General features: G+C 37.8%; 1 protein-coding gene across 3 annotated transcripts in view; it reads left to right on the top strand.

The window, feature by feature from the left end:
* The window catches only part of ATP9B (ATPase phospholipid transporting 9B (putative)), a 292155-nt gene that overhangs the window by 76372 nt on the left and 200411 nt on the right, over positions 1 to 15372 (top strand). For all 3 annotated transcript variants that reach the window (XM_034762489.1, XM_034762492.1, XM_034762491.1), the window contains one exon: positions 8142 to 8193. In XM_034762489.1, coding sequence (XP_034618380.1) covers positions 8142 to 8193 — 52 coding nt within the window. The remainder of the gene's footprint in view (positions 1 to 8141; positions 8194 to 15372) is intronic.

The raw sequence follows: 15372 nt of genomic DNA, 5'->3' as shown, positions 1-15372 counted from the left end.
GAGCTACTGCCCTAGGCTTTTGGATCTGTGCATGCTTTACCCGAAGATGTTGTTGGGACTTTGAAAATCAACTTAAGGCTTTCCTGTCAGAGGAATCTTTGTGCCTTGGGTCTTTCTCAGAGAAGCTCATGTTGGAAATCTGACTTTGCAGATAGCAGAGGCTGGTTTTCTCCCAGCACCATAGGGTCAGTATCAAGTCATTCTCTATCAGGCACAGAAGGAGGCATCAAAAGTCAAAGCTCACATTTGTTGCTGCTTCATCTGGCATGTCATCTGGCAAATGGCAGTTTGGCAGAGAGCCCTCCCTTAAATTTTATGTATGTCTACATTTTTCCTCAATTCCCTTTTGGAGATTATTCTTCCTCCTTTCTTACTGCATGGACTAGAATTATTTCTGACAAAGGAGTCCAAGAAGCCCTTCAGAAAGGGTACCCTATTCAATTTCACTCCAACCTGCTCCTTCCCCCCCTTCCTTTTTTTAAGGATCTCATTCGTGAGAAGATGCTAAAGGTGGAAGTGAATTGTATAGAGGAAGCCCCTCACGAGTAGGTAGAGAAGGGATTCAGTTTTCTTCCCGTTTCTTCCCCATGCCCAAACAAAAATAATTCTTTTCCTAAGTCTACAAGATTAGGTTTCAGCTCTCCGTTTAAAATGTACTTATTTGCACATTTTTGTTGGACAAGTATATTGGAATTGAAAATACATGAGGGTTCTGTGTAGACGATGACCACTGTCAGTACAAAGTACTTTTTTGAGTCTTTCAACACATCCAAGTCTCTTAACTAAATTTCTGGCAATGGTAGTAGCACACTTAAAATATCAAGGCAGCCACATGTACCCCTGTCTAGACAAATGACTTTCTCAGAGCTCATTCTTCAGAAGTATTTAGACAGCCTTTCAGATGTTGTGTAACAAGCCTCTCTCTCTTCCCCCCCGCTTCCTCCCCCACCCAAAGCTAAAAATCAATCATAAGACGTCCATGTTCGCTTTGACTCGGATTATGAATTCAGATGGGCTTTCCTGAACTCAGGCTGTAACTGCATATTGTACATACCAAAGGACAAATTTCTGAAAATTCAGATCAAGGTTCCATGCACCTCATAATAAACTGGATCAAAACTCTGCAGCAAGGTTCCTGGATTCTTCAACACACTGGTGCAGCAGACAGAAGAGTGTGTGGCAGCTTCATTAAAAATTAAGGTTTTAATTTAAATATGACCATAAATAATTAATAAAGTAGCCCCAGGAGCACTAGATTTTCAGAAGAGGTCAGACAGATATAGACATCTAAATGCTGTGGCCAGATTGTTGAAAGTGGTCAGCACCCAGACATTTCTGTAGCTCCTAATGATTGTTCTAAATCTCTGAAAGCGAGTAGTAAACTGATTGATTTAAGGGGTTCCACATAGGGTTTTGCTTAGATTTAAGTAATACATTTTAGTTCAATTGATGCAAGTTTTGTGTTTAAGCCAGCACTTAGGGAGACAGTTCTGCCTCTATTTAAATTCTATCCTCAAGGTTATCTTCATGACTTAGAGGACTAGACACGGATAATGATCAAGTTCTATAGCATTTAATAGCAAATTTAAATCTCTTCTGTGATGGTCACAAAACCTATGGAAAATATATAATTCCTTATTAAACTACTTAGGCTTTTAGGGTGACTTGTATAGAACCCTATTAATTCAATTCCTATTACATTTTGTAGGACTTGATTGTGTATTAGAAGTATGGTATGTCACTGAACTCAGTTTTGTGTGGAAATTTATACTGACAATACTCCAAGGAAAGTGTAAGGAGCTTACCAACAGCATATCACAAAATGTCTTACAGTGGAACCAAAGAGTTACGAACACCTCGGGAATGGAGGTTGTTCACAACTCTGAAATGTTCGTAACTCTGAACAAAATGTTGTGGTGTTTTTTTCAAAAGTTTACAACTGAATATTGACTTAATACAGCTTTGAAACATTACTATGCAGAAGAAAAATGCTGCTTTTAACCATCTTAATTTAAATTAAACGATCACAAAGATTCCTTACCTTGTCAAATTAAAAAAAAAAAAAAAAAACCACAATCCCCAAACTTTCCCGTTTTTAATAGTTTACCTTTAACATGGTACTGTACTGTATTCTGCTGCTGCCTGATTGCATATTTCTGGTTCCAAATGAGGTGTGTGGTTGACCGGTCAATTTGTAACTCTGGCGTTTGTAACTCTGAGGTTCTACTGTACTAAATTCACATTCCTCACCCTCTTGTCTCGCTTTAGAATCTTTTAGATGCATTTTTAATTGAACTGAGAAAAATTAAAATTGGATTAGAATTTGTGCTGTTTATATCATCTCGGGTCAGAACTTTTGCTTCTGAAAGGAAGCATGCACAAGGCTCTAATATTTACTGCTTTTCAGCAGTTTCCACCTTCATCCTAAGAGTATACATGTGCTCCAGGAGTGGGGCTCTGACAACAATCTACTCCAAGACATAGTTTCTAGGTAAGTAATCTTCCATTACTAACAGGCCAGTACAGTCTATGGATTATGTCCTACCATAATGTTCTAAGAACTCAAGAGGGTTGGAACTAATTAAATTTCCTTGCTTTAGAGCTCATTCCTATGAGATGCAGAGCTTCCTCATCTGCCACTGACTTTACCTTAAAGGAGGAGCTCAGCAACTTTATGTGATCAGATTTTAATTTGCGTGTCCAGTGTTTCCATTTCTAGTGATTTAGGAAAATGGTAGGTAGATTTTCATTGGGTGGAATAAAGATTTAACCAAAATACCTCAGTCATAAGTCATGTGGCATAATCACTTCAAATTATGCTGCAACTATAATTCTCTTTCTTTGTCTGACCTAACCATGGATGCAAGTACTGAAAAAAGAATTCTTAGGAGTCAGATTGTCTTATTGTGCAATGCTTTATGTTGTTGAATTTATTTTATTTCAGAGATTAGGTATCAAAAATAATACCAGTTGATGCACTCTGGGTTTCTATTTATTACAACTAAATCCTGGTTATTTTTACATTGGCCTTAAGACTACTTGAAATTATATGTTTTACCTGTATTTTGTTGAAGTAAGCAGTTCTCAGTTTCAAAGTATGACTCTTAAGCCAAAGAACCAGTCAGGAGTGAAGTGTTCAATTGCTTGCTCTAATGGCAAAAAAGCAAGTTAACGTTATATTTGACTGGAAGATGCATCAAGAGCATTTCTGCAGTGAAATTAATGAGTCATTTGAGAGGAAGATCCATATGTTAACTAGTGGCTGCACCACAAACACTAACAACTTAAGTGAAAAACTTTCCTACATTTAAACTTTGAACAGCCTTTGGTTTTACAGGCCTGATTAATTTCAAAGCAAAAATGCTGACTGCTTTATGGTGAAAACAGTTCGGGTTCTGAGTAATACCTCTGTTAATGTTTCGTTAACTGAAAAGTTGCTAATATAATTAATATTATAACAGGAGTCGGGGGGGCTTGAGGAGTGTGGAAATGACCTTTTTAGTAGGAGAAAATACTCCTGGTTTATAAAAGAAAAAAACGGTTTGAGAGTGTTTTTTTTCTGAGGATATGTGCTTCCCTCTCTGTGGTGGAAGAATCTTAACTAATTTGTTTGTCAAGACATACTTTATTATTTAATCTTAATAATGCATTTAGGTTTGCATAATGCTTTACAATAAAGTGAATGTGTCAAACTAAACAGAAGCCACAACCCACGGGGTCTGTCAACCGGATAGTACAGTTCAAAATGAGCAGGTGGTATGTATATAGCAAAGGCTGGTGTTTGGTCATTGTAGGCAAGTTTTCAGGGGCTTTTTAAAGGATGTGAGTGAGGGGTCTTGGTATAAATTGAGTTTGATTAACTTCACTATATCATCCTTTAAAGTGACATTTCTCAAAATGTAGGGGAGTGCCCATCCGAGTTAGGGGTGGGAGGAGACGTTAGACTTGTTGATGGTTTTTGTGAGTTTTGGTTCTCATCTAAAATGAAATAAACAAATTTGTTGCTTTTGTGGTTATGGAGAAAACTTGGAGCACTATCCACTGGGAGGTAGCGTGAATCATTTGTAAAATAATATGGGTAGATAACACCACATGGCAACATTTCAGATAGTGTGACTCATTTACGTTTCCTGAAGTGAGAGCTCAGCTGTTAAAAGTTTGGGAAACACTGTTCTAAAAGAAATGAAAGTATTCTACCCTAATGAGGAAATGCTGCTTGTTGTTTCTTGTTTGTCATGTACGCCTTATACATGGTAGTCTGCAGGGCTGCTGCTAGCAGGTCAGGCTCCTGTACCAGATATAGACTGGCTTGCAGAGTTTCCTTCTCAAAGAAATACACCAGAGATGTCTTCCATAAGATCCTTTAGTGAACTGCCAGGTATGGCTGAGGTTAGCTTAAATGAGGTATGTTACACAGAGAACCACCCAATGGCTGAACCACATGATACAATTTAGCATTCCATTACATCTACTCCTTTTAGTTCTATATTTCTACCATTTACAAAATATATACTATCATGTTATCTTTGAAGTTCAGTACATATCGATCTGGTAAGTGTCTCTGAATTGTACTTGTTTTTTAATTACATGACCTGAACGTGTAACAACTTGGTCATCTGGCTGTCCATTAGTTGCAATGACTGGCTGTGGTTAGTTTGGAATCAATGAGTCACCATCATCTTGTTTTGCATCCACCCTCTATAGAGTTTGCGCTGTTGATTTTCTGTGGAACAAACTGTAGATGTTGAAGGTTTCTATTGAACTTTCCACTGTCAACCTTGATCACATATGATCTGGGTGCTGAATTATTTTTCTTTACAACAGCTGGAGTTGTCTATCTTTTTCTCCATCCAGTTTGATGAAAACATGGTCACCAGGTTCTAGACCTAGCAGTTCTCTGATTGATGTCTATTATAAAAGTATCTGTAAGCTCTTTTTTGCCTTTTTATCTGATTTGGCTAGTCTCTTGATGTCTGACCATTTTGGAGATAGAATTACAGTTCTGACTTCGAAACAGAATCTGAATTGTCTTCCCATCAGGAATTGTGCTGGACTATATCTAGTAGTTTTTATTAGTGCTGATCTGTGACTAAAGAGAGCCAGGAATAGATCTTCCTGCTGTAGGATTTTCTTGACTATGTATCCAGCTCTCTTAGCCTCTTCATTTGCTTGTTGAACATGGGCTGCTAGTTTATATGATCAAAATCATATTTTGTTTGGAATGACTTAAATTCTGCTGAAGTGAATTGCGGTCCATTGTCCATTACTACTTGTTCTGGAGTACGAAAATAAGCAAAAGTGCACTTAAGTTTCTCAATAATACTGTGACATGTTACCTCTTACAAGTACATTATTCTCATATACCTGGAAAAGTAGTCCACTCTGACCAGATAATGATGTCCTCTGAATTTGCCTCAATCTGTATCTCGTCTCTTCCAAGGTCTGCTTGGTAGAAGTGGTGTTTTTAAGTTTTTGTTTTGTTTTGTGGTGTTCTGTTTGTTCTGCAGTGTTCTCCTGCAGATAATTTATTCTTTGTCCTGTTGATGCCTGGCCACCACACTCACTGGTTGCACTGTTCAGAGTATTTAGTTAGTCCTTGATGTCCTTCATGGATGAGATTTAGCATTTGTCCTCTCACTTTGTTTGATATTATGATGCAGTTGCCTTTAATCATGAGTCCATTTGACTCGCTTAATTTTCCACATACTGCAAAGTAGTTTCTTGTCGCTTCCTTAATGTCCTTTCGGTACTTGGGCCAGCTGGCCCTAATATAACTTATCTATTAACCGAAGAACCAGCCTGTCTCTGGTACTTTCATGTTTTGCAGTCCCAAAATAGTTTTTGGTCAATGCATACAGAGCTTTTATAAAACATTCAACGTTTTCCCCTGGTCCTTGAATTCTCTGGTGAAAACATGCTCTTACGTAAACCCCAGTTTTCTGAGGTGTAAAGTATGCATCAGACATAGCCAGAACTCTTTCACAGTGATCATTATGACTGTCTTCAGTAAAGGTAAAACATTTAAAGATATGCTCTGCCTGCTTCCCCATAGCATAAATTAAAGAGAATACTTGAATACCCACCAGATCAGCGGGTGGGGATCGATTTATCTCTGTTTCCATGTGGAGTTTGACTGTGATGAAAAATATTTCTAACTAGTGCTTCCAGTCTGTTCTGGTGGTTTGTCAAAACTGAAGTTCTCTAGGGCATTTTGACGTTTTTAAACTTCTGAGTAAATTTAGGACTCCTATAAGGTTATGGGCTAAATGTACTGTCTTGAGCACGCATAGTGCATGAAGACACTTAGCGAGTTTTTCCACACAGCTTTCACAGATAATGAATTTACTCAGAAGTTTAAAAACGTCAAAATTCTACTCAGGCCCGTCACCGTGGCATGTATGCATCTTCCAGATTTGCATCAAGAAATGTAATTAGCATGTCACTTGTGTTCTTTCTCCGCAGCTTTCAGCTTTCCCAGGGGAAAGAGAATTACTCTTTAAGACTGAGGCCTGGTCTACACTGGGTGGGGGATCGATCTAAGTTGAGGAACTTCAGCTATGTGAATAACGTAGCTGAAGTCGACGTATTTAGATCGACTTACCGTGGTGTCTTCACCATGGTGAGTCAACTTCTGCCACTCCCCCGTCAACTCTGCTTGCACCTCTCGTGGCGGTGGAGTACAGGAGTCAACGGGAGAGCACTTGGGGGTCGATGTATCTAGATGCGATAAATCGATCCCCACCCGCTGATCTGGTGGGTAGTGTAGACATGCCCTGAGGGAGTGTATGGAAAAATACAAAATGTACTAAGAAATGTACTGTGTAGTTTGCCAGTGGCATATGAATTGAATCTATCTATCTATCTATCTATCTAAAATCAGCATTTGATTAAACCTCAAACTATGATTTGATGACTTCAGCAACTCAGCCAGAGGCTAGGAGTCTATTACAGGAGTGGGTAGATGAGGTTCTGAGGCCTGCAATGTGCAGGAGTTCAGACTACATGATCATGATGGGGCCCTTCTGACCTGAAAGTCAATGAGTCTGAGGCATAGAAATCCCCATAGTAGGTAAAGGTGGCCTGTGAACAGAAAGAAAATATTTTTTTATTTGTGCTGCTTTAGGATTGAGGCCTATGTATGTTGTCACTTCAGACCTAAATTATGCAGTAGGGAACTCAAAATTATGCAATACTGTGTTTTCTCTCTTCCTGCTACTCCCAGAAGCCCTTATTTATCATTCCTTTGTAGTCCAGTCCAGTATCCCTTACGGTATTTGTTTGAGAATTTGGAGAGAAAGAGATCAAACGAATGCCAGTGTGCTGCAGATTTATGTACTGACATACTGCATAACTCTATTGTGGAAGATGTGTGGTATGTTTATTTTTTTGTTTGTTTGTTTTTTTAAATGGTGGGGGATTGGGAGATTTTGACAGTTGAGTAAAGGACAGTTTGTTTTTTTTGAAACCCATGAATGTTTGGGACAGCCTTTCTGTATGCAGGAGATAGGTGTGGCTTTTCATACTAGAGAGGAAATACATCTCCTCTTTCTTTTCTCTTTTTTTTGGGGGGGTGGGGTGGGAGGGAGGGGAGGCGAGGCAGGGACAGAAGTTCCCTCATCTCTAAAATGGGATAATAGTCCTGGCCTGCCTCTCTTAAGTTGTGAAAACAAATCCAGAAATACTCAAGAGGCATGCTCTAGTGATGTGGTCCATATAAGTACCAAGATAGATACTTCAACTTGCACCGTGGGATCTACTATCCTCTCCCCAAACAAAACAAGTAAAGGGTGAGGGTTTGACACACTAGAATTGTTTTCTTTTTAAGATTTTAGTTGTTCCTTCAACATTACATAATTGTATTTTTTCTGACTGAAAACGACAGTTAAGAAGATACTCCTTATTAAAATTCTTCAGGCATTTAAGAGATCCACTTATAGGGAGGATCTGAAAGGCTTTACTGTTTTATTCTATAATTTTTCCAAAATATTGATTTCTGAATTGCAAATGCTGAATTAAAGTACTTTGATAAATCCTATTTTAATTGCGTTTCAATCCAAGTGTGACCCTTAGTTGCTGATCTTACTGGACATTTGATTGGAATGATTTTTTTTCTTACAAATATAAATATGCTTTTTCCCCAGAATCAACGAATCCCATCTGACATGGTATTTCTCAGAACTTCAGAGAAAACTGGTATGTTTAGATACTTTAATCATATTGGTTATGTTGGAGCTTTGTGGGTGCAGGAAATTTTGTTTGTGTGCTTGGTGTTTTGATTTAGAATGGTTATAAAGGTCTATGGTAGCAGATGGACCATTGATAATAGTGTATAAGCATCATTTTGTGAGCTGTGTGACATTTATGGACCATAACAAATCTGAGCAGATCAGGAATCCATATTATAAACTACAGTGGATGACACTTCTAAAATATGCTCCCTTGACTGAATGTGTTGATTTATTATATATACATCTCTTATATCTAGTACTCAGATACTTAACCCAGGTATTGAAGCAAAGGCAGACTGAGACTATTTTGTGTATTTGGATTAAAGATATGAATAACTGTTTGGTAGAATATGACAGTATGTGTAAGGTATATATTTGATATGACCTTTTATCTGAATATATTGCAAATAAAATGGAAATAAGTACAGTTGCATGGTTTTTACTATATCATTACCAGTTCACTGATGTCATTGCATTCTATTCAATATGTAACAGTAATATGTGATTCTAATGGTTTATATAATTTTTAAAATTGACTTCTAAATGAAGATTTAGGAAGGCTGTGAACAGCTTACTTGGAACAGTTACTGCTACTTAACACTTACTGTATAGAATGTCTTCTACTGTGCTAACATTAATCTGCTGTGATTAGAGCTATGCGGGAACTGGCATACCTACTTTGTGGGCAACTCCATGATTTTAAAATTGGTTTTGTTCCAAATCAGAATAAAAAGAGAATTTCTAAACTTCCTTCTAAATGAATTTCTGGAAAAAAATTGCATGCATCCGAAGAAGTGGGTATTCACCCATGAAAGTTCATGCTCCTATACGTCTGTTAGTCTATAAGGTGCCACAGGATTCTTTGCTGCTTTTGGAAAAAAATTGTTTTCACTGAATCAGAATGTTTTGCCTCTGTTTCAACATTTAAAATTCTTATGCTATACAAAATTTTGAAAGAAAGTAAAAATGTTTCACTTCAAAAATGTTGAAGTGGAATGTTTCAATCTTATCAATACGTTTTTTTTCTGGAATGATTTTTTTAAAAATTCACACATTGCCACAAGAAGTTTTGGTTTCAACAAAATAGCAATTTCCAGTAGAAAAATTTAAAATTTACCAGCTGTAGTTCTGACAACATACCTGTGAAATAAATAAGTAGTATTTATCCCCATTTTAAGAAGGAAGTCTATTTCAGAGCTTAACTATCCTTATAGTTAGAAAGATTTTCCTATTATCTAACCTAAATCTCTCTTGCTTCAGATTGAACCAGTAATTTCTTGGTTTACCTTCACTGGACATGGAGAACAATTGAACACTGACCTCTTTATAGCAGCCTTAATATATTTGAAGATGGGTATCAGGTTCCCCCATCAGTCTTCTTTTCTCAAGACTAAACATGCTCAGTTTTTTAAACCTTTCCTCATAGGTCAGGTTTTCTAATGCTTTTATCATTTTTGATGGTCTCCTCTGGGTTCTTCCAGTTTGTCCACATCGTTCCTAAAGCGTGGTGCCCAGAATTGCACGCAGTACTCCAGCTGAGGCCTCACCCATGCTGAGTAGACTGGGAAAGTTACTTCCTATGTCTTACATACAACATTCCTGTTAATACTCGCAGAATGATATTAGTCTTTTTCACAATTGAATCACACTGTTGACCCCTATTCAATTTGTGACCCTTTATAATCCCCAGAGTCTTTACAGCAGTGCTACTTATCCCTCGCCAGTTATTCCCCATTTTGTAGCTGTGCATTTGATTTTTCCTTCCTAAGAGAAATACTTTACACTTGTCTTCATTGAATGTTATCTGTTGATTTCAGACCAATTCTTCAATTTGTCAAGATCATTTTGAATTCTAAACCCATCCTGCAAAGTGCTTCCAATCCCTTCCAGCCCAGTATTTACAAATTTTATAAGCATACTTTCCACTCTGTTATCCAAACCATTAATGGCAATATTGAATATTATTGGACCCAGGACTGACCCCTGCTCCACTAGATAAGCCCTCCTGGTTTGACACAAACCATGGGTTGCTATCCCGAGTATGGTCTTTCAACCAGTTGTGCATCTACCTGAAAGTAATTTCACCTAAATGAGAGGTCCCTGGTTTGTTTATGAAAATATCATTGGGGGGGAAGGGGGAGGAGGACTGTCAAAAACTTTACTAAAATCAAGATGTATCATGTCTGCTGTTTCTCCTTACCCACTAGGCCAGTAATCCTGTCAAAGGAAATTAGGTTGGTTTGGCATGATTAGTTCTTGAGAAATCCATGCTGGCTATTCCTTATAACCTTGTTATTCTCCAGGTGCTTACAAATTAATTGTTTAATAATTTGTTCCAGTATCTTTCCAGTTATCACAGTTTGCTTACTGGTCTATTATTCCCTGGGTTCTCTTTGTTCCCCTTTTTAAAGATAGGTACTATGTTTGCCCTTCTTCTGTCCTCTGGGACCTCATCCATCCTCCGAGTTCTTGAAGATAATTGCTTATGGTTCTGAGATTGCATCAGCTAGTTTCTTAAGTATTTTGGGATGAATTTCATCAGACCCTGCCCACTTGAATACATGAAACTTATTTAAATATTCTTTAACTTGTTCTTTCCCTATTCAGGCTTATGTTTCTTTGCGCTTATTGTTAATATGAATTATGTTGGTTGTCTGGTCACCATTAACCATAAGTGAAGACTACAGCAAAATAGGCATTAAACACTTGGCCTTTTTGATGTTGCCCATTATTAGTTCTCCTTCCTCACTAAATAGAGGATCTACACTTTATTTAGTCTTTCTCTTGCTCCTAATGTATTTATAGAAGCTCTTCTTATTGCCTTTTATATCCATGGGTAGGTGTAAGTCAGTTTGTGTCTTAGCCTTTCTAATGTGGTCCTTACATGCTTGCGCTATTCTATTCCTTCCTTACAATTTTTCCATATTTCCACTTTTTGTAGGATTCCCTTTTGATTTTCAAGTAATTGAATTGCTCCTGTTGGAGCTATATTACCATTATATTCTTTCTATATTTCATTAAAGATGACTGTTGTACCTTTAACATGTTACTTTGAGAAACTGCTAGATTTCCTGAACTCCTTTTTCCTTTAGCTTTTTTTCACATGCATGCCTTCCTTGCGTGCATTGGTGGTTGAAGTAAGTATATCAGTAAACCATCTGGAGAAGAATGTATAGGTACTCCTAGAAGTCTGTTCATCTTTATATTGGTGGAAGGATCTAGAAAACATTTGCACGGGAGTGCCTTTCTCTACCGTTACCATCCATGACTCTCGTAACAGCATGAGTTAGGGAGCTCATGTGGACCATTTATAGACTCAAGGCCTCTGGTTTCATCTAGAGGCCCAGCTATTACACTTAAACATTCTCAAGTTGAGAACAATTCTCAGGAAATCATCAATTCAGATCTTGACAGACAATACCATAGCCATGTTTTACATCGATATGAAGGAATGAGATCTATTCCCCTTTCTCTGGAAACTATGTAGCTGTGGAACTGATGTATCAGTCACAACATAAATCTAGTTGCTCTCCAGTTACAATACCTACAGAATGTTTTGGCTGATCATCTCAGGAGACAATTTGCAGGCAATCACAAACGATCAGTGAAGGATGCCATCATTGAAGAAATATTTACTAGTTGGGGACAACTGTCCATAGGTGTCTTTGAAATGTCAGAGAAGAAATGGTTAAACTTCTGTTCCATGAAGTGGAGGAGACTGGACTACATGACCTCTTGAGGTCCCTTCCAGTCCTATGATTCCAGAGGGAGTTAGAATCAAGGGTCTCTAGAAGATGTGTTCCTGATCCCCTTGTCATCTGGTCTCATGTACACTTATCTTTCAATTCCTATAATCACAAGAGTAATCAGAAAGTTCAGACAGGTTTCAGCAAAGATGATGATGCTGGGTCTAGACTGTCCAAGGAAGTTCTGTTTTTTGGACCTGAAGAACCTCTCAATTCACCTAATAGTCCAGCTGCCTCTCCAGCTGGACTAGATATCGCAGAAGAAAGGCAAAATTATTTACATCTGACTTTCCTGTTTCATACACCGTGGATGCTGGATGGTTGTCATTGTTACGGAGAAGTGGCTAATCGTACATCCAAAATATCCATATAAATATCAGAAAGGACTCCACCAGTGCTACCAAGTGGAAAAAGGTTACAATCTGGGCTAATTTATATCACAGTTGTAGATCCCAGACATGCTGTGGTTTGCCTATTATCATTAGACATCTGGAATGGCCAAGAATCCACTTAGGCTTCCTTCCAATTCAGGGTCTCTGTTTTCTCCCATTCCCCAGTAGCTGGATTGCTTATCACCCCCATCAGACAACCTACACCTTCTTGGGATCTAAACATTTTTTGATGGGATTGATGGATCCCCTTTGAGCAAGTAGCCCTCTTTTTCACTGGTCCATTAAAACAGTGTTTTTGGTTGCAATTAGATCTGCTAGAAGGCTGGGAAGTTCCGATCTTTATGGCAGGGCCATCTTATAGTATATCCTACAAAGAGAGGGTAATGTTGAGAACTCATTCCAAGTTTCTGCTCAGAATAGCTGCTGATTTCTATCTTAATCAGGTGATTAACCTCTCTGTTTCTTTTCCGGCCACACTGTAATAAAGGGGGAAGCTAAGCCACAAGCTTTAGACATGCATATGCTGCTGTCATTCTATCTAGAGAGGAATGGACCATTCAGAGTATACCCTAAAGTATTAGTAGTTTATGGAGAAAAGATGAAGCATCAACAGATTTCTACCCAAAGTCTTTTTTAATGAATTGCTAACTGTATCAGACTGTTAAGAATTAGCCAAGCTTAGACCCTCCAGAAAGAGTCACAGCCCGCTCCATGAGGGCTCAGGCAGCCTTGGTAGCTTCTTTGAGGTTTGTGCCCATCATAGGGCAGCTATGTGGAGTTCAATACATAACTTCATACAGCTTTATTCCATTGTAGAAGTATCATGATCTGATGGTCATTTTGACAGGGTTATCTTAAAGTCAGTATTTAGTTAGACTCTTTGCGCTCAGCTCCATAAGACCAGATCACAGCTTGAGAGTCCCCATCAGTGGAATTTATATGGACAAGCACTCAGAGAAGAAATAGTTATTTACTCTACAGTAATTTTGTTTCTTCAAGATGTGTTGTTCATAAACATTCTATGACCCACCCAACATCCCCATTATTACAGTCTTAAAAAACACCTGAATTCTATATCAATGAAGCAACTGAGGAGCTGTTGTAGTCCCTTTATGACCTCAGAGGCATGAGGACATTTTCAGGGCACATGACCCCCAATCCCCCAATGGATACTGCTGAAGAAAAGACTCCAAACTTGACTGCTCAGGGAGCATATGCAGTGTCAGTGGAATGTGCAGGGACAACACATCTCAAAGAACCAGAGTTACTGTAAAGTAAGTAACCATTTCTTCCTTGTCTTGTGCTCCAGTCACTAGACTACTGTCCCCTCTCCTAAATGTTGGTAGGGAACACTTTTCAAGAAGGAAAACAATTAACCTCCATGTCACTGATCAGTATTCCTTAGCTTTGTAAGTCCCCACACAATACCATTTTGACAAAACCAGTCTTTTAATGCAATATGGTAAAGCAATAAATTCACATGTAACTTCTGTAGTCAAGAATGAGCAGGTGCTGGTGATCATTTCGATAAAGTTGTGCACTAATTAAAAAGTGTTCAGTATAGTATAAGAAGAAGTGAGTTCAATAAAAACTCCAGTGAATTTCTTTATTGGAGGAAAATAAACTTAAAAAATTCCTATTACAGAATGAAAATTAAGTTATTGTTAATGTCATTTGGAGATATGTTTTTGTGTAAACATGCAACAGATAAACCAGTTATATTGGTGTTACACTTTTAAAAAAAAATCTGAACTTCAAACATATGGCAGTAATTGCTTTTTGAATACGGAATAAACACTTATAAATCTATAATTGGTTTTCCTGCATGTTGGTGTTTTGAATGATTGATGGTTTAATTTATTGTTGGCACTTTAAATACTTTGTTAAAACATTTTAGTTTTAACATATTTTGTTGTTTTATATGTAATTCATCTTCTGTACTATAAAACAGTTTACTTTTTATAGCTTTGTAGTAGTTAGAACACCATAGTTAAGGCAAAGAGTTGGTAGACTCTTTTATATCTTCACAAAAATCTTCTTTTGGGGGCTAAAATTGTTTATTTGTTTCTTTTCTCTATTTATCCTAACTATATTTTTTGAAGGAAAACACTGTAGTGTCCCTTATGTTTAAGAAATAAATAATAATAAATAAAGCAGTTTGAATTATAACAGTGTAATTACAAAATAGAATCTTAAGCTATTCTGATTTTTTCATATATATGTGGTATCCTTGTAGAGATGGGTACCAGTGGAGTGTGCACTCCCCCGATCCTCCTTGTACAAATAAATCCTAGGAAATCCAGCTTCTCTTAAGAGTTCTATAAAATAGAAGTTGCATTTTAAGTGTAACCAATTAACAGATGGTTGTGATTCAGCTTAACAATTTAAACTATCCTTTGGTGATTTTTATGCATGGCTATAACTCTCTGTGGGTCAGAATGAAAACAATTCATCTGATTTCTGATACCTAAGTGCCAAAAAAAAAAGTCCAGTGAATGGTGTTCTCTGTCCACTTCTTTTCTGACAGTCTTTGAAGTTGTTTCTCTTCTCCCTAGTAACTGGAGACAGACCAGATATTTGGTTCTGACTCTAGACTTGGGACTGCTCCACAGGAAGAGCAGCCACATTTTTTTTTGCCTTGAACCTGAAGAGATCGTATGCTCCAGTTCTCCCTTTGTAGCAGATCCTTTCACAGGATATTTATGGCTTTTTTTAACTGAAATCCCCCAACTTCGTTAAGAATCTTCATTAGAGTTTCTGAGGAAAGTTTTTGTAAGGCAAAACCATATTCCTACCCACAACCATCTCAGAAATGGCAGGCGGACAGCAAGGGGAAGCAGGAGAGCAAGATCTGTGCCCACATCTTGACCCTTCACCAAACAATCTCCTGAAGGCAAGTGTGCAGTCAAGGTCCCAACTGGTTGAGAAGATTGTGGCAAAGCTTCTCTCTCAGCTGATGTGTAAGACTGGTGAATAGTCTAATGTGAAGCTCAGCTCTCAGTCAGC

Source organism: Trachemys scripta, chromosome 2, assembly GCF_013100865.1.
Source record: "Trachemys scripta elegans isolate TJP31775 chromosome 2, CAS_Tse_1.0, whole genome shotgun sequence".
Taxonomy (NCBI): domain Eukaryota; kingdom Metazoa; phylum Chordata; order Testudines; family Emydidae; genus Trachemys; species Trachemys scripta.
The sequence above is the reverse complement of the archived record's forward strand: the minus strand, read 5'-3'. Positions and strand labels throughout refer to the sequence as shown.